General features: G+C 34.9%; 1 protein-coding gene across 1 annotated transcript in view; it reads right to left on the minus strand.

Moving 5' to 3' along the window:
* Positions 1–8,846: 8,846 nt before the first annotated feature.
* LOC139114796 (kinesin-like protein KIF21A) overlaps positions 8,847–26,723 on the minus strand; it is a 79,719-nt gene continuing 61,842 nt past the window's right edge. The window contains 7 exon segments of the mRNA XM_070676727.1: positions 8,847–14,699; positions 19,112–19,311; positions 19,968–20,138; positions 20,849–20,969; positions 21,823–21,984; positions 23,434–23,617; positions 26,216–26,352. Coding sequence (XP_070532828.1) covers positions 14,606–14,699; positions 19,112–19,311; positions 19,968–20,138; positions 20,849–20,969; positions 21,823–21,984; positions 23,434–23,617; positions 26,216–26,352 — 1,069 coding nt within the window. The 3' untranslated portion in view covers positions 8,847–14,605.

Raw genomic sequence — 26,723 nt, forward strand, 5'->3', positions numbered from 1 at the left:
GACCAGTCATATTGATAATATGGCTGCTATAAAATTTCACTGGCTTATAGTAAAAAACTGTATTTCCTCTAGTTTCATTCACGAATATTGCTGTTAATAGAACATATTTACATATAAATTATTTGTTTTCAATAAACATTTCATATCATTAAAAAACCCATAAACATCTTCGCGATCGTCTGTACTTCTGAAAAGTGTAACAATCAGTGCGACGCTTCTGTGATCAGCCTGACCTTTCAGGGTCGAGGTCATGGGTCACGACATTGGCCATACTCGGACGTACGGGGGCGCAATCACATTCTGGCCAGATCGGAATACATCAACCTTAGTTGCGCTGCGTGCCTGTGCCGAAATTACGGGATTTTTAGCGACAAAAACGAAGCAAATACGCCTATTTAACTGTGCCGGATATTTCCGGCACTCAAGGTATATGGTAATTCAATATGGCGCCGGAAATATCCGGCGCCATAGGTAGTCAAGGGGTTAATAAAGCTTATTATTGAGTTTTTCCTCAGTTTTCTCTGTCACTATCAGTCCCTCTCCTTTTCTTCATGCTCTGACGGATCGTAGTAAATAAAATAAATGACTATATAGCCTAACCTAGCCTCTTGACTCTTTATTTATTTTACACCCCATTACAAGGATGTTTATCTCTCATATACACATCTTGTAATTAATTAGTCAACACAACTAATTATGCTAATCCGTGGACTTATCAAGGGTTGGTCAACATCGCGATGTTGACTAACCTATAAAATCCCTGATAAGTCCACGGATTAGCATAATTAGTCATGTTGACTAATTAATTACAAGATGTGTGTATATGAGAGATAAACATCCTTGTAATGGGGTGTAAAATAAATAAAGAGTCAAGAGGCTAGGTTAGGCTATAAAGTAATTTCTTTTTATTTCCTACGACCAGTCAGAGCGTGAAGAAAGGGAGAAGAACTGATAGAGAAAACTGAGAAAAAACTCAATAATAAGCTTATTAATAGTGTTTGGGCCGCCTGTGGCCCATCTAGGAGAGGAACAATTAACTGCGACGCAGACTTTGAATGCGGAGACATATGTGAGAGAAAAACATTTGATTGCGACGCAGACTTTGAATGCGGAGACATATGTGAGAGAAAAACAATTGAATGCGACGCAGACTTTGAATGCGGAGACATATGTGAGAGAAAAACAATTGAATGCGACGCAGACTTTGAATGCGGAGAACAGGTTGTTTTGGGCCACCGTACATTTTCAAAATTTGCTTCCGAACTTTTAAACTTGAGAAGTCTTCCAATATTTTACGGTGCGATTACTCTTGCAATGCAGCACCTCTTTGTCGATATCTTTCTTATTTACACCAATTATTCCCACTGCCGATCTTAGTGATCTCGCAACTGCGCTTCCGCTTTTCCACATGAACCACAGTGTGGAGGGACTGTGCATGAACTTACTGGTCGCAGTTCTTTGTTTGATTTAGAACCATTCATGTTTGTCGCCGGGATTTATCTGTTAAAACCTGTAAAGTGTGCATAAACATTACCAATTCTCATGTACAGCGTGATCTTTTGACGTGATTCTACCCTTCGCTTTAACTTAAAGACAATGAACAAAATAATTACCACGTTCACCATTTCCTCCGTAGAGCCCCGCTCAACAAGAAATGCACAATGCAATTAGGTATTTCTGAAGTATTAGTAACCGAACATTTGATATTACTTTCTTGGTTCTACCCATATTCTCGCACATCTTTCCAAGCCAAAACAACAGCTTATCGTCCAAACGCTTGTGTATCTTCCTATGTAAGTACTTGTCAGTTGTGGGAAGTCTTCTACAAACAATTCTTGTGTTCAGCTGCAAACTGACATGCATATTTAATAAGTCTTTGAACAAAAGACAATGCAAAACCCGTCACAGGTATTTGATTAGCCTCTGCGTGAATGTCGGTACAATTAATCACATGAAACTTTTCCAGACACAAGCAATCACATGAAACCTTTTCAAACAGAGACTAACTGACCATAACTACTCTACCACTCAACCAGCCATGTGACTTAATATATTTTCTTGGTTCTACAAATCGCAAGATTCCCCGATCATTTCGTTTTACAACAAAATTTTTCATGCCAGTGAATGAAATCCTCAATACGTACAATTTGTGATTTCTTTAGCTCTCAATTCAGAAAAAAATGCCATGTGCCGTGGTTAGTAGAAACTTACACTTGCATGAAAGAAAATATCTTCGATAAAGAACTCAATACTACTTTCTTGGTTCTACAATATTTATTCAGTATATTTGAGATGTCTAATTCTTTGTACACCTAAGTGAAAGTCACGCTCGTAACTTCCTTTGTAATAAGTAGTTGTCAGGCTTTTTCAGACGTGTCCACTGCTTAGCTGGTAGCCAGCTAATAGCTGGCTAATAACAGCTAATAGCGGCTAAAAACGGCTAATAGCTTGAATAGCTCAATAGCCAGCCCATTCAGGCCGCGGGAGTTTTTAGCTGGTAGCCAGATAATAGCTAGCTAAGAGTGGCTATTAGCAGCTAAAAACGGCTAATAGCTTGAATAGCTCAATAGCCAGCCCATTCGGACCTTGGGAGCCAGCCCATTCCGACCTCGGGAGTTGTTAGCTGGTAGCCAGCTAATAGCTAGCTAAGAGTGGCTATTAGCGGCTAAAAACGGCTAATAGCTTGAATAGCTCAATAGCCAGCCCATTCCGACCTTGGGAGCCAGCCCATTCCGACCTCGGGAGTTGTTAGCTGGTAGCCAGCTAATAGCTAGCTAAGAGTGGCTATTAGCGGCTAATAACAGCTAATAGCTTGAATAGCTCAATAGCCAGCCCATTCCCACTGCGGGAGTTTTTAGCTGGTAGCCAGCTAATAGCTGGCTAATAGCAGCTAATAGCGGCTAAAACGGCTAATAGCTTGAAAAGCTCAATAGCCAGCCCATTTCGGCATCAGGAGTTTGTAGCTGGTAGCCAGCTAATAGTAAGCTAAGAGTGGCTATTAGCGGCTAAAAACGGCTAATAGCTTGAATAGCTCAATAGCCAGCCCATTTCGGCATCAGGAGTTTGTAGCTAGTAGCCAGCTAATAGCTAGCTAGGAGTGGCTATTAGTGGCTAAAAACGGCTAATAGCTTGAATAGCTCTATAAGCAGCCCTACAATAATCATTTATTTTTAGCTGAATAGCTACCTACTACGTTTATTAGCTGCTAAAAGTGTCCTGTGGAAATTAATAATAGCTTGAATAGCCACAAACAGCTAAATATAAGCTATTCTTATGGCTAACGTAGCTATTAGCTACCTAGCTATTTTGGGGGCTATTCAGCTATCCAGCAATCCCGCACCCTACTCAGCTGAATAGCCCACCAAGCGACTGTGCTAATATCAACATAAACAACAATACAAACAACAACAGCCAGATTTCTTGGTTCCGTATGGGAACACCAGAATTCTGAGTGAACTTCATGATAAGCTTTTTCGCCTCCAGTTGAACATGGAGACATATTTGAAGATCTTTCGGGTACTGTTGCTGCATTGGTAGACGCCTGCTTCGAAAATGCAGCAAAGTTTCAGTTTGCCCGTACCGAACTGGAACACTAAGAAGAGGATCCAAGCGCTGATTCACGGCGATCATATTGATCGCTCACACTCAAGTAAGTTAATGCATGGGTGTTTGTACCCATCAAGCCCAAAAGTAAGAAAATGATCAGTTATCTTTAAAAACCACGCGATTTGATTGATATTTGGCATAATTATTGGAATTATTAAATTCTTTAAAATTAATGTCTGCCTAAATCTTGACGAGTTGAGTCACGTGACCAAATCTGATATTTTCCCGCCAAAATTTATGTCTTTATTAATTTTAATATTCCAACCGTAACCCGTTAAATTTTCTTGATTTTCTCTGCACTTTTGGAAACAACATCTATCATATTCTTTCAAAAATACATGGCACTCATGAAACTCTATCTATACTTCTTTCTGATATTCAAAATATTCATGTAAAACGTCAAAAATATTGTATTTGTTGTTTTTTTGTGAAGAAATGTTATTCAAAATTCAATAATTTTGCATCTGCCACTAGTTCCAACACAAGTTCCTATCCCATTTTACATTAATTAGTCATAATATTTTAAATATTTTGATGTTTAACGGTTGGAATATTCAGTTATTTGCAATATACAATTTTGGCGGGAAAATAATAGATTATGGTCACGTGATCTGACTTAGGTAATATATTATGATAAATTTCAACTTAATTAAATGCAAAACATATTTTTGGCAATTTTCAGAATTTTCTGACCAGGTCTGATTAAAAAGTATGTTCAAACTGATTTTACATGTATATATGCCTATGCCCATGCATTAACATACCTGAGCAAACCATACGCCCTTTTTCAGCGCCACCAACAGATATTCGGACAGCCTAGCTCGGGGACAATTCTGTCCACCAGCAGAGCTATCAACCAAGGGTAGAAAATACCGTGTTTTCATTCGGATTTGAACTCGATCGATCGCAACGTACGGTACCCAGTCACCTAGCGGAGAAGCCACAGAGAAAACCCCTCTGCCCGATCCCCAAACTCAAAAAAGATTGGTTTAATAACCGAGCTATAAAGTTGTTACAATTTTTCTGACTGCAACCCCTCCACATGCTCATACGCTCACTATCATACATTGCACTCAAACTTTATCGAAGCAAAGCAATGAATACAACCCTTCATTAATTACCCTTACATTGCAAATCAGGAAAGTAGATGAGCTTAAATTTGCTGATTATTGTTCAGTTTCATATTTTCTCAATGTATATGGCCATTGGGAACTTCAAAGTATCAAGAACTGCACAATCCAGAGAAGCACAAACTCAAAAATCTACCAAGTTGTACACTGTAAAAATAGCGGACACCAGACGCGTCTTTACGCGTTCAAAAGTAGATGTTGGTGTTCAAATTTGAACGGCTAGTGTTCATATTGTTAACACTAGTGTTCATATTTTAAACAATGATGTTCTAAACCTGAACATGTAGTGTTAACAACCATCTCCTTTAAGTGTTCAAAAACTCAGCATTACAGAAATTTTGCAATACTGTAAAACAATTAACAATCTTTAGTGTTTTTTACTTTACAATGGCTATATTAAATTTACTACTACATCGATGTTAGGCAAACGTACACGGATTTTGATGTAGCGAATTTCCCACAAAGTGAAAAATATCTCCGGTCTAAAATTACTGAAAGCATGTTTTTCCTAAAGAAGAAAGTATAAAAAATAATTTTACATGTTTATTACGGGTTGAAATTTGGAAATTTGGAAAAGAAAATCAGATAACCACCATGAACGTTTTAATTTTAACATCGGCGTGCAAGAGGCGTTCTACTCCTTAACACTTGGTGTTCAAGTTTGGTGCCTCTTCTTATCCCGTCATGCATCAAAACGGAAGTTGCGACATTTTTCTAGTAAACGCACGCTGAAGTCGTGATCGTGCGGAAGCAAGACCAGAAAGGGTAAGTTTTCTCTCCAAAATAGTAAAAGGTGTTGAATTTTGAAGCATCTGTATTATTATCCTTTGAAATTATTTGTGTAGTTACTTTGGAATAGCTAAAATACGTGAAGAAACCTTTTTTTCTTTCAGTGGCTTGTATACCATACACTAGTTATCAATACGCAGCAGTGTTTTGGGCCATGGCGTATCGATCGCACTCGGGTCAAGGGTCAACACCGCAAAACTGTGGCGATGACCCTTGACCCAAGCGCGATCGATATGCCACACACCGCTGCGTAATCACAGCTAACACATGTCTTTTAGTAAAACATTAGTTAAACATCCCAGAGTGTACACTCTTTATTGTTTCAGCATATGAGAGTTGGCCTTTCTTTTACTTTTCATCAGTTGATGACAAGAAGAAGCCAATATTTTGTAACAGTATCGAAAAGAGGCACTGTATACTAAAGTCACCCCTTTTCCTGAACCTAATAAGGCCACCTTGTCTTTCATTTAAAGTCTCATGTCGCCATATTACCTATTGTTGCATTATTTTCAGGATGTGAAAAGTTGGATTTACCTGGTATTCGAAGACTTATTACAGAAACTGATGGTGCAGAAATTGAAGAAGATGAGTGTAGAGGTAGCTGTCTGGAAACAAGCTTGAAAACCTCAGTTCATCTCTAATGTAGATTTAAACTTCCGAGGGTCAGTAACTGAATTTTGATAAGTTTCTGTATTTTTGTTCTGAATTTATCTAAGCTTTGGTAGAACGCTATGATCAACTAAATATTACTGGAGAATAAGCTTTCAAATAGTGTAGTCTCCCTTATCAGATGCAATGGTGGAATGAAGAATTAAAGCAGAAAGCGACAGAAAATTCAGAGTGAAAAATGTACACTCTGAATTTCTGAATTTTCTGAAATTTTCACTCTGAATTTTCTGTCGCTTTCTGCTTCAATTGTTCATTGCACCCTTGCATCTGATGAAGGAGACGTCACGTCTTTGAAGGCTTATGCTCCAGTAACATTTAGTTGATCATAACCTGCTACCAAATCTTAGATTATTTTGTATTGTAGATCAACACGTCTTTTGTTCTCGATTTGTTACTGTTTTTAGCTTTGCTTTTAGCGACGCAGAGCTTATCTAATAGGTGAATGTGAGAGGCATCGTCCTCAAATTTTTACATCCCAAGCTTTTTCTTCAAAACGGCCAGTACGATTCCTTTAATATTTGGAGTACAGGTTCCCAGAGATTACCCAAATCATATATGTTCAAGTTATGGTGAAATACGCAAATTTGTGTTTTTGAGGCGAATTTTGCTATTTTTTGGCAAAAATCTTCTTCTCTCTTACTGGTGGTTCGACGTCTTCAATATTTGGTAAACATGTCCCTAAGAATGACCTTCGTAAAATTTGTGCTAGTTGTGATGAAATATTCAAATTTTTATTTTTCATGGCAATTTTTTTCGTTTTTGGTCAAAAAATCTTTAAAAATCTTCTTCAAAACTACTTAATGAACAGCTTTGATATTTTTTACATAAGTCTCTGCGATAGCTTTTTCACATTGTTCAATTATGCAGAAATATGCAAATTTGTATTTTTGAGACATAAAAGATATTTCAGACATTTTTAAGACATAGGGAATTATCAGAATGTGATATATTCAAGTTATGATGAAATCTGCAAGTTTATATTTTGGGGCTAATGTATATTTTTGGTCAAAAAATTTGTATCTTAAAATTACCCGTCTGATAGCTTTGATATTTACTACACATGTTTTTTGGATGATCTCAATTTGATATGTCCAAATCATTGTGAAATCTTCAATTGTGTATTTTTTGCAGCTATTTTCCCATTTTTGGTGAGGCTATCCCGAAGTGACTGTCAGAGATCCTTTACATAACACTGCGAGCTCTTTCGACGTCTAAGTCGCTTGTTGTATTGCTATATTGGTGTTGAAATGGCTAACATTTAGGTTGTTGCCATTGATTTAGACTGCAGTTTCCTTTTACAAGTGAATTTTAGTAAGGACTGAAATTTCCAAGTTCAACAGCAAATGCTTATTGACATATACAACAAAACTTATGAAACGAATTAGTTAATGTGTTTTTTAATTTCTGAGAATTAAGTAGAGTTTTGAAATGTCACTGATTTATTTCAGAGTGTATCTAAAGGTATTACAAACAAACAAATCTTTTCGTTCATAAAGGACTTTGTTGGACAAGGAAATGGGTTTTGCACCTCCAACGACCCTTTACCCACTTCTGCATGTTGTGTCTTACTGTGACACTTTGTGACAACTTGACATGTTGTGTTTACTTTATGTGGACAACTATATACCATGTGCATCAGAGAAGCCTTGACTAACCTTTTTCCAAGTTTGCAATTGTCTATACAAGAGGAAATGTCTTAAACTATCTTACAAAAACGGAGTAAACATTTCATACGAATACGTGTTTTCAACACAATAAGTACGCCAAATTTTGAGCTTTTTCAAAACAGATATTTTTGTACGTTTTTACAAGTATGAACATATAACGTAATCCACAATATTGAAGTTAAACCTGTTTTGTCATTACTTTGTTCATATATTTTGAAAACGATCGACAGTGTTTATAAAGATTTTCTTTTGTTTATGTTTTGATAGGAAGATGTTTACACCGTTGGTGTTTTCCTCTGACAAACTTTACAAAGTGGCCATGTTTATTTTCCCATTTTACACTAAATAATTGTATTTTGCTTAACTAATTTTTGTGTATTTTTAGAATAAAATAATTTTACTGAATATCAGTGGTCCGTTATGTTTCTTCCAGGCTTGAACACCCCCTGAACGCCAAAAGTTAATGTGTTCAACAAGTGCATATCATGTGTTCAATCCTTTAACACACTTATCGTTGAACGGCGTCCATGCGTTCAAAAAGTGTTACAGCCCTTTGAACGCGTAAATGCGTTCAATTTTTTGAACACATTTCATGTGCAACGTGTGTTCAGATATGGAACACCATGTGTTCAATATAATGTCTGATGAACACATAGTGTTCAAAATCTGCACACGTGTGTTCAAAAATTGAACGTTGGTTGAACACATAGTGTTAAATTTCTGAACGTCTGGACGCGTTCAAAAAGTGTTACAAAAGGCGTTTAATTGGTGTTCTATCCTTGAACACTCAACTTTACAGTTGTACCCAGTATTGTAATGCATGTGTGCGTACAGGATGGCATTTCTGTTCAACCAACTGTTCTTAAAATACTGCAACAACAGACACACAGACAAACACACAGACAGGCAAACGGACAATAAGGTTTGTTATCAGCACTACTGTACGGACACTGGAGGTAAAATAAGACACACTCTGCAATGGTAATGTGGTCTACACAAGAAGCTCTTTAATTTTACTTCAGCTTTAAAGGTTGCAATATAACATGTTGATCACTGTTTATTCACTGTCTGAAATCCCAATACAAAATAATAACAAATTAGCACCATTTTAAATAGTATCAATATTATTATGAAAACAACACTTTTACATCTACACTTACAATGAAGATAACATCATTGGAAGATAAATATTTTCATGGTGTGAAAAGTACACAAAAGAAGCTAGGGAAACATGGCTTTCACATCTTTACAAGGTGACTGTTTTTGTCAAGGCAAAGGTACAAATTTCCATTTTTTGACACATTAAATTTAAAACAAGTGAATCCCCCCAAAATAACATAAGTTAGAGTATATAGGATATGTGATGCAATAACACGAGTATTCAGAACCAAATGAAGTATTCTTTAGTGAAAACTTTACTCTGTACACACATGTAACATATCAAACAAGTACTTTATTCAAATGTAGTAACACTAAAATCTGTGGTTTTCATGACTGGCAGTTTCCTCACACCTACATTACATGTGCCAACACAATCTCTAATTTCCACTTGTTTTATTTTGCCTAACTGCATGTTCAAACACTGACAGTATTCATTTGCAAAATGAACACCAACTGTTGACATCAGTATGTCTAATGTAATGTTAGCATTTCCCTCCTTTGCTGTCATTGAGATAGTCAAATTTTCATTCTTTGAATTTTACTTTCCATCTATCTTTAAATCTGAAAGTAGGAAGAAAGGGACATATCTATCATTCGATAATGACATGGATGACCCCTGATAAAATTTTACAATGATCTTGTTTTCAGCACTGGTCACAATAAACAGTATATAACATCTATCATACTATTTCTTCTGAAACTTTTCATTGGAACTTGATGCTAACTTTTTGTATAATTATAAGATTATGACATGAACTATCATTTCATTGGACGTCAACGTCAAGCTTGCTACCCTACTTGCATTAAAACATACTCAATACTAAAAAGTTACATACTAATATTGAAACAGTATGTTCACAACTGGCTGTGACTTAGCTTAAGGTAAATATAATTTTGTTAATCAGACACCTTGGCAATAATACACACAACTACATACACATATAGATCTTAGCAAAATATACTTTGCTGATACTGATGTACTCAATTAATATACAGTGAATTTAGTAAATATGGTACAGGTCTAATAAGAAATAATAGCTGAAATAGGATAAAGCAGTTACGATGATGCAAAATTTCAATTATGTGTACTTGAAGAAAGCATTTCACTAAATTGTTGGTGACAGGAGTGGGTTGTTTCTCAGTCTTACAATCCTTCACCTCGTCAAACTTGTGATTTATTGAATAATGTATGGTTTACTCTCATCAATTTACTTGGAAGAATAAAAGACATCTGACTCTTGCTATTCAGTTCAATGAAGGCTGACATAATAGGGAAGTCAATTTGAAGTTCTTTCATTATAAGTAACCTTCTAATGGCTGATAAAATTCTGCCACGAGTTGGAAAGACATCAAAAATAGAAATTACCTGAATTTCACTATTATTTAATAATTTACAGAACATGCTCAACATTGCTCATACAAAGTTCAAAGTGTCAGTAATTTCATAACTATGCACAATAGAAATACAATTTCAGATTTTCATTAATATTTGAACAAATTCGACTGGGTCAAGCCAAAATAGGACACATTTTCCAATTATTCTAAAGACATTGGCAATGTGTTTGAGAAAACGGCACTTTGACCAAAAAATGAAAAAAATTCCTCAAGAGTAATATCCTGCTAATATTATAATCTGATAACAAAAACTAAATTGGACATGTACATCAACTTTGAAAGCTATGGGACAATGATATCTACAGAGATGAATTTTACTAACACATGGCAATATTACACATAAATTACAATCTTGGTAATACCCTGTATTGTCATTATTTGAGTTAATCTGACAAACATCCCCCTCTGTGTCCTTACAATACCAACACTTTAGACTGAAGTTTTGTTGCTGTCACAACTTCTTAACATGGCGTCATTGACACTGGGCTCTAATTCTGACCACAATCACTTGATATCAATGTGACATGTATCTATAGTCAGTACATTCAGTCTCATACTGGTCTTGATGCATACATCATGTAAATTTTACAAATGCAAAAGAAGTACATTGTATTTGTGGCTAGAATGAAATTGCTTCAATTGTGTCTATACTATTCAAGTGAAGGTGATGGTTGCTTGATGACATTGCTTTTCATGAAATTGATGAAATGCAAGATAAAACCACTGACTGAAATAAATGTCAAAGAAGCTGAAGAAGTTAATGTTGTGAATGGCTATCCCCGCATATACATAGCTGAACTGCTGGTATGCACCGATGATGATGTGTGCTTTCAAGTTGATCAAGGCAAGAATGCAGCCATCACAGTAATGCCTACAATGCAGTTATTATTATTATTACATGCCTCGTTTATTACATGCCTCGATGTGAGTGCAAATCAGTGCATTGATTTGAATAGGAACATCCGGGAAGTTAGAGGGCCGGTGAAGATGTACTGACCGGTTTCCATAGTTACCCGGTCCAGTGAAGCCCTTCGACGTTTTCGACGTCAAAGTAAACGCTTAATGCTAGATGTAAAATATCCATGCGCGAACTTCTATTTTTATTTTCGTTGAAATCTGTTTGATGCTGGTTGATAATAGTCAAATTGTTTGAAAATGCCCTGCATGTAACTAAATGTCATATAGCATTGAATGTGAAGAGGCATGTAATAAAAATATTATTGCCTGAATACATGGGTTTATGTGCCCTCGCAGCAGGAGACAATTTGCCCTCCTGGCGTCGGGCAAATTGTCACCTGCTCTCGGGCACATAAACCCATGTATTCAGGCAATAATATATAATATCAACGTCGCATGCTCCATAGGATTCAATGGTAACTCATTGATGACATCACAGGCCACATAGTTGTCACTTGACTGAAAGTGAACTGGAACTATTTTCAACCTGACAACTTTTGGATGTAAAAATGTTCGAATTTCATGTTTTGCATAGGAAATCCAATTTTATGAAAATTTTCCATAAAAAATTGATACACAACATAACAGTAGTTTAAATATATCAATGTGCCACTCGATAATGAAAATCGTTCCATTTTTAATGGATTTTTGTCTAAGACTGAAATAAAGTATTTGATTATCATTTGCCGATAAACCTAAATATTTTGAGGGAAAATTGTGTAAGAGGGGTGTGAAATAAAACATTATAGCCTAAACAAGGGACTACATACCCTCAGAGCAGGAGACCATTTGCCCTCCTTACGTTGGGCAAATAGTCATCTACCCTCCGGCACATAGTTCCATGTTTAGGCTATAATATATAATATTGATAGCATTCACTTACACACCATAGATGGTGGCAAACTAAACTCAGATTAGCTTCCATTATCATGTACACATGACAAATTGGAAGCCAAAAATTGATTCTATATGGGATTGCTGAACACAAGTTGAAACATTCCAAATTTCATCATGGGTATTCATTTACCCAATACTTTTCTCGTTCCATGCTCCCATGCTTGGACAAACTGCACAAATCATGCTCTGTAATACACAATGATATATATCACACAATGATATATCACCAATAGTAGGCTACCATCCTTTGAATCACTTCTGACCTTTTCAACAAGGGGTCATACGTGATATATAAAGGTCATATATTTCTCTTGAAAGGTCAACTAAATTGGCAAATGTTGCCTTATTTTGGCCTGGAGCACATCAAGACAAAGCATTATTTTTGAAATGAGTTTAACTCCCACACCATTTTCTCTTCTGTTTTCTTTTGTTTTATCAGCCAAAGAAGACACTTCTTCCAAATCCAAGAAAAGAATTTGGAGAAATTTGTATTTAAAAAACGAAAATTTCAAAAGGCACCTTGTCCTGCATCAAAAGACCATAACTTTTCTCATTCACCAGTTTCTATTTTTGGTGGTCATGCTCATATACTGCAGAGCTACAAACCACCTCAACAGGTGTAGCAGTGTAGCGGAATGGTGGAATGGTGCCAGAACAAGACATCAAGCCACTATCCAGCCAGTTGGACCTTGACCTTCACAAGAATCACACTCTGACAGTGACTGATTTTTATTGGACAACCAACATTTTGCTATTGACCACCAAAATTTAAATCTGGTGGTCAACCTTGACCACAAAACAAACAAATAAATTTTAAACCTTGCAGTCCCTTTCCTTTGAAATATTTTGGATATTACAAGCTCAGAGTGTTACATTGATTTACTATGGAAAAACAAAAGCTACCAAATTGAGTTTCAGTTATGATTTCATCATTTATGTCATAACATTAAACAATATCGACACTTATTACCAATAATACAAATTGAATGTCAGTCACACTGGAAGAGAAGCAAGGTGTTAGTTGTGATGAATATTACTGCCAATATAATCCATGTCTGTCAATTTTGAAACTACTGATGCCTTGCCACAGGTCACATATGGACAAGCTCCATGTCTCTGACAGCAGAGCACAGATGTCATTGTTGCTCATCATTGAAAGCAAATCTACAAAATATTGTCACCATAGCAAGTGTGCAAAATTAGCATTTACCCATTGGCATTTGAATGAAGCTTTCTGGTGATATAATGTCATCTGCAAAATCAATCACTGCTATACCACATCTAGGATTCCCAAATGCAACACTCGTTTATGTACATGTAGGCTTACGACAGTTTCTTGTCTTTTGACTGTATTGCAGTATTCCATCATTCAGCTATACAATGATTTTCTATAAAACACCTACCCCGTACAGATGGTGAGACACCTGCTAAAAAAATCTTCAGGACGTACAACATTATGTACTAATTACATTGATGGATTTTGATACACATTGTTCTCAAATAAACAGTCACTTTTAACTCAAAGTACAAGCAATTTACTGGTGTTAGTCCAATATCTCACACTTGATACAACTGTTTATTTATATACATGATGCCATGGTGACAATATTTGATAACATGTTGGAAATATGAACTAAAATCTGCTTGCTTCTGTGCTGGTAAAGAAACCCTCTGAATCATTGTTGGTGCATTCTAGTAACTAAAGAGAATTACTCTTGTGATCTTGACTCAGCTAGAACAGTATTTTACGATAAAAAACAAAATTGCACACATTAGACTAGATTATTGCAAATTATTTTATAAATCAATGTTGCCTTGGCAACAGAGATAGTGAAAAATCAGTCATACCTGTCTCTGATCAGAGTCTATCTCAGTCCTTGACCAAAAGGCAACACCCTTAATGTAAGATTCCCTTAATGTTAGCTTGTACAAAATGTCACCTTATGTTGTCTTTGTTGTATTCAGTCTCTGTAGACAATGACATCATGATTCATCTTTGACCTTGTCAGAATATTAACTTCTCTCAGAGAAACTGTCTTTTTAAACTCATAGACAACAAATACAAACACATCTATATCGTGTACAACTGAAGTTAATCACCTGTGCAAAATTGCTACTGATCCAACTTACTAACATTTCAATTAATGTAACAGGAGTGTGGAATTGGTAAGAAAATTTACAATCCATGGAAAAGCTGTGTGCTCTGAAAATGTCCACCGGACAAATGACATCTGCAAGATAACTTTTTTAATTGTAATGGTAAGTACATTGCACTACGGTGTTTCAAATGGTACACAACATTTCATGCTTCAGGAATATCAACATTGAGGTTGCTCACTGCACTTCTTGGTTTTCTTCTTTATCAGTCATGTCAGAAGATGGAGAATCTATGTGACCTTTGAGGCGCCATATACTGATTGTCCGATCGCTGTTGTAAATAAAAGTAAAAAACACAAAAAAGCAAGAAATTTAAAACAAAGTGTTTTGAAATAAAGTGGCATGCAACAATTAAATCAATCATTAAACTAATGAAATAAGCTACTAACAAAACACAAAACATAATGGTATCATGTAAAATTATAAGTTGAAATTAAAGCCATTTTTGTCTTTGTGAGTTTTAGGATTTAGATGTACCCATAATTAAATAATTGTTTTGAGTTGTATTGGTTACAGAGTTTAGATGTAGCAAATGGGATGCTAAGTGGCTCTGATGAAGACATTATTTCCTGCTCCAATGTAATGAACTGCATCATAAAATGTTATAAATAGACTGAAATATATCAATGCTCTCAACATTATATGTAATGTATTGACTCCTAAGGAGATTGGAAGCAAGGAGCCTAACAGGTGACTGATTCTTTAATACAAACTTCCTACAAAAGCTATTGATGCCAACATCTGTATTTTCTTAATAGTAAACACTAAGGAACCAAGTTAAAAAGGAACAGTAATTGTCTTAATTGGTCATTCAATGTTATTCAACTGGGATTTTTAGTCCGCCTAAACCATGCTTAAAGTTTTTATGTGCTTATATGATATTGGTAAAACAACTTATTACCATCTGTGACACCCTTCTTCTTCAGTTTATGCACTTTAATATTTTCCTTTCTTTTCATAACTTTAGCAATTTTTTCGGCTTTATTCCACTTAGATGAACAAGAGTTATAAAGTAGAAAAACATAACAGCTAATACGGCGTTGAAATATTTTGTAATGATTTGATAGAAGCAGAAAACAACAACTCAATTTGCAAGCTGTCACGTATAAAGTTACAGACAAGACAGTAATGCAAAAATGAATGTGAAGTCAAGACAATCTGAACAAAGTGAGTGTGTTCCATATACAGAAACAACAAACACTGTACACTAGGATAAAGGGTTCATGGGAAGAAGTTGAAGTGGTTGAGGTTGTCACATGAACAGGCACTAGACATGGTCCTACAGAAAGATACTGTGAGATTGTTTAGCAGCAGACCAAGAGGCAAACATAGATCTGCTGGTATTTGTTACAGAAAGCAATAATGGAAAGAATAAGAGCATGGCACCTAAGATCAAACATGAATATAGCTAAAATGCTTGCTATTGAGATTTTGACCAAGAAATTTACCATAAAAAATACACATTTTACCAAAGATTGGCCTTGTGACATCATAGAAAAACACTTTTCACCAAAAATGAGAGAATTAACAGTTGACATATGCAAAATTTACCATAATTTGAAGAAAACTGAGTGAAGTATTACCCGAAAACTAGCATACTAAGCTACATATTGCAGATACAGTTTTAAGGAAGACTTTTGAAGAAAACCTTTCAAAAAATTCTAAAAAAATTTGCAATTGTAAATATCGTGTTATCAAGTCATCCATGCAATTCAAATTTAAAAGCTATTGATCTGTGCTACAAGAGACAAAGCATTTCAACCAAAATGAGTAAACTGGTCCAAACATTGCAAATGCACATCTTGAATTATCTGACAGAAAAAGTTGTTATCCAAATATGAAAGTTTTCTGACCAGTAGTCTGAGAAAAAGTATAAAGTTTACGATGACAACTATGGATGATAGATGACGATGGAAAATGCAATATTACAACATTGACATATACAAGTAATTGAATGTTTGTGCTTCTGAAGATTTTGTTTCAATGTTTGACCACTACAAGTAACTTTACTTGAGATGCAAGAAGGACATTCTCCAAGAAAACTGCCTGTGATCAAGTCAAGCACTTCAGACCCTGTCTGCTTCAAGATTTACTTTTATACAAATATGTGTTATAAACTGACTTTGATGTATCATTTGTTAAAATATGAAATAAGGTTAACTTTCCAGCAAAAGCTGCATTTAGATGTAATCCTGCATATTTGACGAAGTGTGATTTCTTCAAGTGAATTATGTCAGAATTAAAACTAAACATGACACAAACTTAAAAGAAAAGCAAACAGTAAATGAAAAGATCTGAATTTGGCATACATTATATCTAGTGTTTTGGTTTTTCCCGAGGTTGCTGGTTATAAAATAATTTTAATATTTTATGCTTCTCCTATTGTTAATAGCTTGGTGTTCATAAATAGACAACATAAATATTAAAATTTGGGCAAGTTATGGTGGGAAGGTTCTAACTTTTTATTGAACTTTTCAACTGATACATTATATTATATGAATTGCTCTCTGCGAAATGGTTTACGGAGCTGCCAAACTTTGATAACATTACTGTCAAATAAAATAAACCAAGCACAATAAAGGAACAGAACCGTTGTAAATGAAATAAGACAAGAGAAGGATATAAATGAAAGAAGTTAGAGCATAAAGATACAGATTTGATTTGGGTAAAACAGCATTACCTATAGCATAAAGTTAGTAAGGTAATCAACAACGGCATCACAAACATGATAGACATTGATATCAATATGATCAAAATTATCATTTGAGTGACATCAATTGAATCAGTTAAAATTAGTCACATTACTGATCAAAAAGAGTCTAAGTGACAGGGTGCTTCTATTTTGGTCACAATAAATTCTTGGGGATATGCCACATTCAATCTATTATTGGACACAAATTTAAACAGAACCTGGTACGTGTTTAAATGGGAGCCAAGTTTTGAATTCCTGCAGAGGGCATACTCACACTATAATGTAATCCCCCACATGGGATAATGATAATGATATGAATTAAAAAGTAGCGTCAAGAATACATCTTATCAGATGTGGTCAAAATGAATGAAATACCAGCTATAGTGAAGGGCTGATTAGAAAAGTAGACTGAGAAATAAATATTTTGACCAAAATACAAAAACATCCTCAAAAATATTTTTTGGCCAGTTTTGCCATTACTTTTACAAAACTTGAAGAGAATATTCCTGCCTACTCCAAAACCATGTTTTAAAGTGACTGGATGAGCAGTTGCAGAGAAGAATAATTTTTAATCAAAACTGGAAAAAAAGACCCAAAAATTCATGAAAAATAGACAATTCAAGCTGAAAGTTAGCAACACATATGAAGTCCATCTTAGATACTTGCAAACTAATTTTCAAAGCAATCTGACCAATAATTATTGATTTTGTACAAATTTTACAGTTCTACTCATTTGCATATTTTTGATAATGATAACTTTATTTGAAAAAATTTCCCATCTACAGTTCAGCAAACGTCTGCCACCAAGGTGAAATATTCTCAGAGTTTTTGACAAGGGACTTTGATGAATATGGTTATTTGGTATTTTTTGATCAAAAAACAAAAATTACCTCAAAAATATAATATTGCAGGTTTCATCACAATTTGAACAAAACTGAATCATCCCTAGGGACCTTCATATGAAATTTCTAGCAATCTGACAAGCTGCTTCAGAAAAGATCTTTTGACCAAAAACAAACTGTCCAAAAATACAAATATGAAAATTTCACCATAATTGAACAAACCTGACTGAGGTCAACCCTAGGATCCTCCGAAGCAAGTTACAAAGCACTTGAATCAGTGGGTTCAGAGAAAATTTTTCACCAAACTCTGAAGAAATTGCACCCCCCCACCCAAATACAAATATGCAAATTACAAATTTGAATAAACATAACTAACATTACCCAAAGGAACCTGCAAACAAAATTTCACCCAAATCTGGCCTGTTGTCACAGAATTTAAGCAATTTGCAGGCTTTTGCCCTTTTTTTACTCATTGGAACAAATTCACATCTCCACCTCTTGGCATACCTGTACACCAAATATGGTATCATCAACAGGAAGATATCTAACAAAATCAAACACAAATAAAGACCTACACCAGAAAGGAACTTAAAGACAAATCAGAACAAGTAGTGCTTAGAAAGTCAGCAGCAGAGTCTTGCAAAACAGTAATATGTTACAATAGTAATAAAGGAAGCAATGCAGCTCAGATATTTAAATTATATTATAAGGGACCCTGTGACATAATCAGATGTGAATACTGGCTAACTGTATGAAGGTACTTTCTCTCTGCATATTTTGAAATGTCATGAGAGAGTATATGGTGTACATAAAGGATTTTATGAAAGAATTTATCTATTAGGTAAGCTTAGCATCACAGACAGTAGAGCTAAAATGTCCTGTTTATTATCCGAGTACTTTCAAGGGGAAATAAAAAACTCATTCACTCAACAGTTTTGCAATTGCTGTTGTACAGTAAGAATCAGCTTATCCATCACACATTTTGTTCATTATACTTGTCATCTGTTTGGTATGTTTAAAACCATACTCTATCATTGGCAACTATCCATGTTAAGAAAAGCATTTAAATAGAACTCACACTGGCTATCAAGCCAGTCATAGAGAAGGATATTGTGTACAGTAGATTTAGCAGATTATTGTGACTCTTACCTTGATGCAGTAAACACTGAGTTGGAATTGGCAGCAATGGCATTGATGGGACTTGTATGGGCTTTGATTTCACCAATCAAATTACAATCCGAGATATTCCACAGTTTCAATAATCCACCACGACATCCACTCAACAGAAAATTGCGTTCAGGGAGAAGTTGTAAGGCACAAATCCAATCTTTATGAGCAGAGTTAATAGACTGTAACAGGAGAGAAATGATCGGATAAAACTTAGTGGCTGATAAAATGCGCTCCACTATGGGAATAAAAATTTTCAAAGTATCTTACAGTATAATTTTTGTTCAAAAATGTGAGGCAGAATATTGACCCTTTGAGCGCCAAAGTCTATTTTTGCCCTCTTTAGAAAATAAACCCCAGTCAATTTTTCCCTGATTTTGCCAAAATTTTGAGAAAAAACTAGCAAATGAAATGTGATATCCATTTGGTCAAAAATTACCAAAAAATTACAGAAAAAATCATAAAAAATTGGTAAAATTTTGCACTAAAATTTTGGCAGAAGAAAATTACAGCGCTCAAAGGGTTAACCCTATTTAGTAATCCATAAAGTTGCTTTGGATGCATACAATGATACAAAAACATCCAGTTTGATCAAGTTGTGAAACAGAAATTGACACCTTGTTGTCAATTCATTGACAATGAAGACTCAGTGAAAAGTTACAGCAAAAAAGCTTGAAAACTTTTAGAACATTTAACCACAGATTGAAAACAAGTGTATTTAAAGGCAAAGATAATCCTTTATTTATCAAAACTCTTAATCTACCAGTAGCTGTTATCAAATTAGTCTATGAGCAGAATTAACACACTATTGATACATGTATGTATGTGTCTCTATTACCTTTGAGAGGGTTTGGCTATGGAGGTTCCATTTCTTGATACACATATCCCTTGAACCACTGAAGAGTGTTGTACCATTCACTGCAAGACTTTGTATACCATCATAATGTGGTGGTTCTAACTTTGCCTTGGCATTGACAATGCCACCTGCATCATCAGCTACTTCAAAGACCTAGCAATATCAAAGTTTAAGAATGTAAGGTTGTTGTAGCTGATGAAAGTACCTCAAAGAATGATTTTAGAGAACAGAGCAGTTCGCGCCAAAGATTTTACATCTCTTGTGTGATATAGTTGACATAATGAAAAAAGCAATAACATTACGCAACATGATTTCTGAAAAAAAAATGATGAGAGATTATCTTTTCTATTGTACTGACACATTATCAAATTATTGATCTGATATCGAGCTGGTGTAAAGCATTTCTTAAACACAGTCATAGTCAGTCAATGGGTACACTGTAAACTCAAGAAGAAGTTACAAAATGGTATTCCCCAATTGACAGCCTAGGATAGAAGAAGTTACAAAATGGTATTCCCCAATTGACAGCCTAGGATGTTGCAACTAATTATTCCCATTTGCATGTACAATTAAGGGCACTGTGAGGGAAAATATGGAAAAGCTTATATCTAGCATGCTTAACTTTGAAAATGCTAGCATTCTACCCAGTGAAAATAGATAGCCCACATTTAATAAGTGACATCTGGAGGTATAGCCACAGTCCACACCCTTTCCAAGGATATATATTTATCGTACATTGGTTTTTCCCACTAACATATCAATATTATTCATAGGCTGTTTGTTGCGGCACTTTCCAATAAAATACGTCCAATTTGAATCTTTGCTTTGTTCAAAATGTACACGACTGACACTGCAATGTTCACCTTGATGTAATGATCCTTGGATCCTGTAATTACAACATCAAAGTCACTGATACCATTTTCTACAGCCATTGTCATTACAGCAGCACTGTGTCCACCAACCAGTTTACCCATTGCTTGAAAACTACATGCATTAGAAGTAAAAGGAGGAGAATTAGATCACTTTAACAAATACAATGAGGACTTACTACGATTGTTAACTGAAATATATTTCTCATGTCTGTTACACGGCAGATTCTAATAATCATCAAATGAAACAAATTGTCACTGGTTGATGTTGGTGGTTACACCAAAGTAGTGGTGATAACTAGCAAATTGTCACATTCTGGTAAAGAAGTTAACTTCAGAGTTTGGCAGCTGAAGAGTTACACAATTGAAATAAGACTATTCATGATGCAAACAATAACTCTGGCATATTTATTGGTGTAACTCTTCAAGTCCCCTTGGAAACTGCTGTGCCACCAAAGCACATTCAATAACATTTGTTCCACTATCGCTGATCAAAATTTCATTTTTAATTCCTACATTAGAAAAGCTGATATATAGGTCCATAAGTTTTGAAGCAAGTAAAAAATATTCTCGGTGTTTTGACCTGCACTGAGTGATAGTGACAAGCCCAGTCATTTGGATCTAGGAAACAAACGTGAACAGGTTGTTGTCCATTCATCCTACAGTGAACTAACTTTTTTGGGATTAGTTTCCATTTCTATGGCAATCTAATCCATTTGTATGACAATCTCATCAATCAATCCAGCTCACGCTATATGTTAACATTGCTCACTGTACCAAAATATCGTATAAACCCACCTGGAGTGGGTATTATTGCTATTGCTTTTCAATTTTTACCTAATATGACTTTTCAGAACTTGCAAGATCACAAGTTACCTTTCTGATAACTGAATATGACTTTTCAGAACTTGCAAGATCACAAGTTACCTTTCTGATAACTGTGTTTAACATTTGTAAATGATACCTACTTTCTTAAATCCCAGAACCTTACAGTGCTGCCAGCAGCAGAGTAAAGCATGGTACCAGGTTCATTCACTATGATGTCATTGATGCTAATTTCACCAGCTGGTACAGCTAATGTTCTGCTACCAGTAAGTGCTACACCTCCTCCTAAAGTGTGACCTGACGAACTGACAATATGTACAACTTAGGTTAGCCATTGTTGGGTACCATATGCAAAAGTTCATGTGTAGGAACTGCATAAGCATGTTACAGTTTAATGAAAAGAAGAGTAGTGTCAATGGCTCGTGCTCCTGTTTTGATTACAACCAAGCATATTCAGTCTCATATAATAAAATAAAGGGTGATGCCCTGACCATTAACGTTATTTATGGGCAAGGGTGAGAAAAAAGCAAAAATTAACCGGCAAGGCTTGCAGAGCCTGTTAATTTTGGCTTTCTTCTCCCCCACGCCCAGAAATATAGAAATAAAGGGTGACGTCCTGACCATTAATGTTTATTTATGGGCAAGGGTAAGAGGAAAGCCAAAAATTAACGAGCCTCGCCGAGCCCATTAATTTTGGCTTTCCCCATAAATAAATGTTAATGGTCAGGGTGGAGCCTGTGATTTCCTTTATATTATCAATGAACCAAAGAAAACAGTCAAAGTTTACGAAAATTTCCTGTGTGAAAAACAACGGGGCCCATGAACATGTGTTACTGGAATGTTGTATTACTGAACAGTGATTTGCTGCACTCTTTGCGAGCTCAGTGTGAGAGGTGCAATACTTGACTCACTGTCAGGCGTGCTCTAAAGATTTTGCAAAACCGGAAATTTTTTTGAAAAAAGTTGGCCTACTATTGCTCCATTCTATTTTGTGATTGATTATGATCTTTGTCCAAACCACGAATTACATTTTAACCATAAAGTTACAATGTCTGTGATACTGTGACTAGTTAATATTATTATTCATATTCAGGGGCATGTAAACAAACCATTACTGTGTATTTGTCGTCAGTCAGGTGGTTCAGCTCAACCAATTACAATGCGATGGACAGGGCATGGTAATATAATGGCCATTAATTTAATGAAAACTGGAGTTTAACTTGCAGGTAACTAAGGTCATATTCAAACTACATATTTGGAAATTATGCCCAAAATATAAATGTTATAATTATATAAATGCTACAAATTATGCCCAAATTATTAGTTTTGGGCATAATTTGTAGCAATGCAAAGTGGAAAGACAACCATTGCCAAGTGATTTTGGATAAAAGAAATCTAAATAGATAAAAATAAAAATTCATGAAAATACTTTCAAGAATAGAAAGTTGTTTATTTTGTTTAATCTAAGGAATACTTTTGCCGATGTCAGATTCCACGGAATCCTACAGACATATTACATATAAGATTTGAACTGAATATTTACAGTTCAGGTATTAGGTAGGGAATCCTTCACAACTTTGCCCTTTAGATGTCTTTGGGTATACCAATGTATGGTAATTTCATGTGCAAGAACTGGTTACTACAGAACTATCAGTTCAGCCTTATGACATTGGCTGACAGTGAATTTAGCATGACTTCAAATTTCTGCTGAAAATTTCTTAGCCTTTAAACAGTATTACAAAAAAGGTGCTTACCTCAAAGTTTTTACGCATGGTGCCTGGCTATCTCTGATATCCCACACTTTGACATATGATGTTGACACACTGAACAATAATCCTAATCTCTCAGAATATTTAACAGATACCACGTTATTAGGATGACCAACCAATGAGAAAACCTCCTGACCAGTCTCTAGACTCCACACTTTGACAGTTCGATCTGAAAGTCAAGTGCATTATTTACAAAAGTTAACATATCAATGTTGAAAATATATCAAGATTGATGCAGTGTCTCTGTGAGTTTTAATTCTAGAATAAGTACATCTTGAGTGTTGAAAAAAGAAAATGGATATAAAAGACATCAGATTACAAAGCACTCTGTAGATGTACAACTGCAAGTTCATGATTGATTTGTACATTGTTGGTTTATCATTGATTTGGTAAAATTGTTGGTTTATCATAGACTTTGTAAAACTATTGGTTTATCATTGATTTGGTAAACTTATTGGCTCATCATAGACTTTGTAAAATTATTGATTTATCATTGATTTGGTAAAATTATTGGTTTATCATTGATTTGGTAAAATTATTGGTTTATCATTGATTTGGTAAAATTATTGATTTTCATTGATTTGGTAAAACTATTGGTTTATCATTGATTTGGTAAAATTGTTGGTTTATCATAGACTTTGTAAAACTATTGGTTTATCTTTTATTTGGTAAAATTATTGGTTTATCATAGACTTTGTAAAACTATTGGTTTATCTTTTATTTGGTAAAATTATTGGTTTATCATTGATTTGGTAAAACTATTGGTTTATCTTTTATTTAGTAAAATTATTGGTTTCATTATCATTTATTTGGTAAACTTATTGGCTCATCATTGATTTGGTAAAATTATTGGTTTATCATTGATTTGGTAAAACTATTGGTTTATCATTGATTTGGTAAAACTATTGGTTTATCATTGATTTGGTAAACTTATTGGCTCATCATAAAATTATTGGTTTAACATTAACAGTAAATATTTAGATATGTCTGATAAACTTCATCACTTTTGGAGTTTTCTGGAACAAGATCTCCCAATCAAAATCAGGAGAGTTTTGATGCGGAAGAGAGATCTTGCATTGACAACGACTGTAATACCATATTGTACCATCAATACTTCTTGTGTCATTAGTGTTATTGGTGCTGCATCAGACACTTGCTGTATGCTTTTGCCTAATGCAGCACAAATGAAACTTGTGCTGACACGACACAAGAGCAGGTGAGACAGGATAATAATACCTAGTTATTTAACAAGCGACCTTGCGGCCGATATAGCTCCGCTGTGTTTATGTAGAGAATAACTATTTTTGACACATGTTGATGAAGAAGGTGGAAATCTTTGATAGCTCAATGCAATGGCCAGAAAAAAGTGGCTAAATAAGCTGCAAAAATACACAATTTCATCATACTTTGAATATATCACATCGAATCATCCCTAAGAACATGTCAACCAAAGCTATCCGATGAGTAGTTTTTTGAGAATGAAATTTTCTGACCAAAAATGGCAACATTGCCCCAAAAAATAAAAATTGCTGATTTCATCATAATTTCAACCTGTATACCAAATTTCAAAGCTGTTACACCAGTACTTTTTGAGAAACACATTTTTTGACCAAAAATGGGAATAATTGCCCCAAATATTCAAAATTGCAGATTTCATCATTATTTCAATACATATCATTCAGTTCATCTATCATTTAGTTCATCTGTAGGAACGTGTATACCAAATTTCAAAGCTATCAGATGAGCAGTTTTGGAAATAAACATTTTTTGACCAAAAATGGCAAAGTTGCCCCAAAAATACAAAATTACAGATTTCATCAGAAATTCAATATATATTACTTAGCTCATCTGTAGAAACCTGTATATAAAATTTCAAAGCTATCAGACCAGTACTTTTTGAGAAACACACTTTTTGACCAAAAATGGAAAAAATTGCCCCAAAATTACAAAATTGCAGATTTCATCATAATTTCAATAGATATCATTTAGTTCATCTGTAGGAACGTGTATACCAAATTTCAAAGCTATCAGATGAGCAGTTTTGGAAATACACATTTTTTGACCAAAAATGGCAAAAATTGCCCCAAAAATACAGAATTACAGATTTCATCAGAAATTCAATATATATTACTTTATTCATCTATCCAAACCTGAATACCAAATTTCAAAGTATCAAACCAGTACTTTTAAAAAAAAACCATTTTTTGACAAAAAAATGGCAAAAATTGCCCCTAAAAAGCAAATTTGCATAGTTCTGCACAATTCGAACAAATCTGAAATAGATCATTCCTAGGGACATATGTACCAAATATCAAAGCTATCTGACTGGTAGTTTTGAAGAAGAAGATTTTTAAAGATTTTTTTACCAAAAACGACAAAAATTGCCTTAAAAATACAAATATGCAAATTTCACCACGATTTGAATAAATCTGACTGAAGTCACCCTAAGTAAACTGCATATCAAATTTCAAAGCAATCGGACAAGCGGTTTCAGAGAAGGAGATTTTTTTACCAAAAACACCAAAAATGCCCCAAAGATACAATTATGCAAATTTCACCACAATTTGAACAAACTTGATTGAGGTCACTCCTATGAACCTCAATAAATTTCAAAGAAATCTGACTTGCGGTTTCAGAGAAGAAGACCATTGTTGACGGACGGTCGGTCGGATGGAGACGGACAATCAGCCTATCGGATAAGCTCCGCGTCTCTGACAGCGAGCTAAAAAGTTGGTTTCTGAGTAAGCCACAGCTAAGTTGTGCTTACCTTTGGAACCGCTGAATAAGAGGTTGTCTGTTGCCTGCACTGTTAAGACAGCCTTTGTGTGACCTTCAGCTATATGACTACATACCAGTGGAGATTTACTTGTACTCTGTTTTCCTGTATACGGATTTATTGCACCCCTAAGTTAAAATCAAAAGAAATATAGTAAAGATCAAGCTTTACCTTCAAATATACATGTACCGTAGGTCTTGAGATCTCTTGGCAATATCTAAATAACTGTTCTGCCTGTGAGAAATTTAACAAGAAATGGAGGATGGCTATTCCCCGCTATATCCGCTGTTTTGGAAAACTGATGATCCCTTTTGCCGAAGACTGAATTGGTTGCAATTTATATATTTACGTGCAGGTACTTGAAAATTGCGTAGCACAGTACTAGTAATGACCTGGAGATAACGTGGCCTGTACATGGCTGCATATACCATGACGTGGATGGACATATGGAAATATAAATTGACATCCATGTACATCATATTGGAATATAAATTGACAT

This window comes from Ptychodera flava, chromosome 16 (genome assembly GCF_041260155.1).
Source record: "Ptychodera flava strain L36383 chromosome 16, AS_Pfla_20210202, whole genome shotgun sequence".
Classification (NCBI taxonomy): domain Eukaryota; kingdom Metazoa; phylum Hemichordata; class Enteropneusta; family Ptychoderidae; genus Ptychodera; species Ptychodera flava.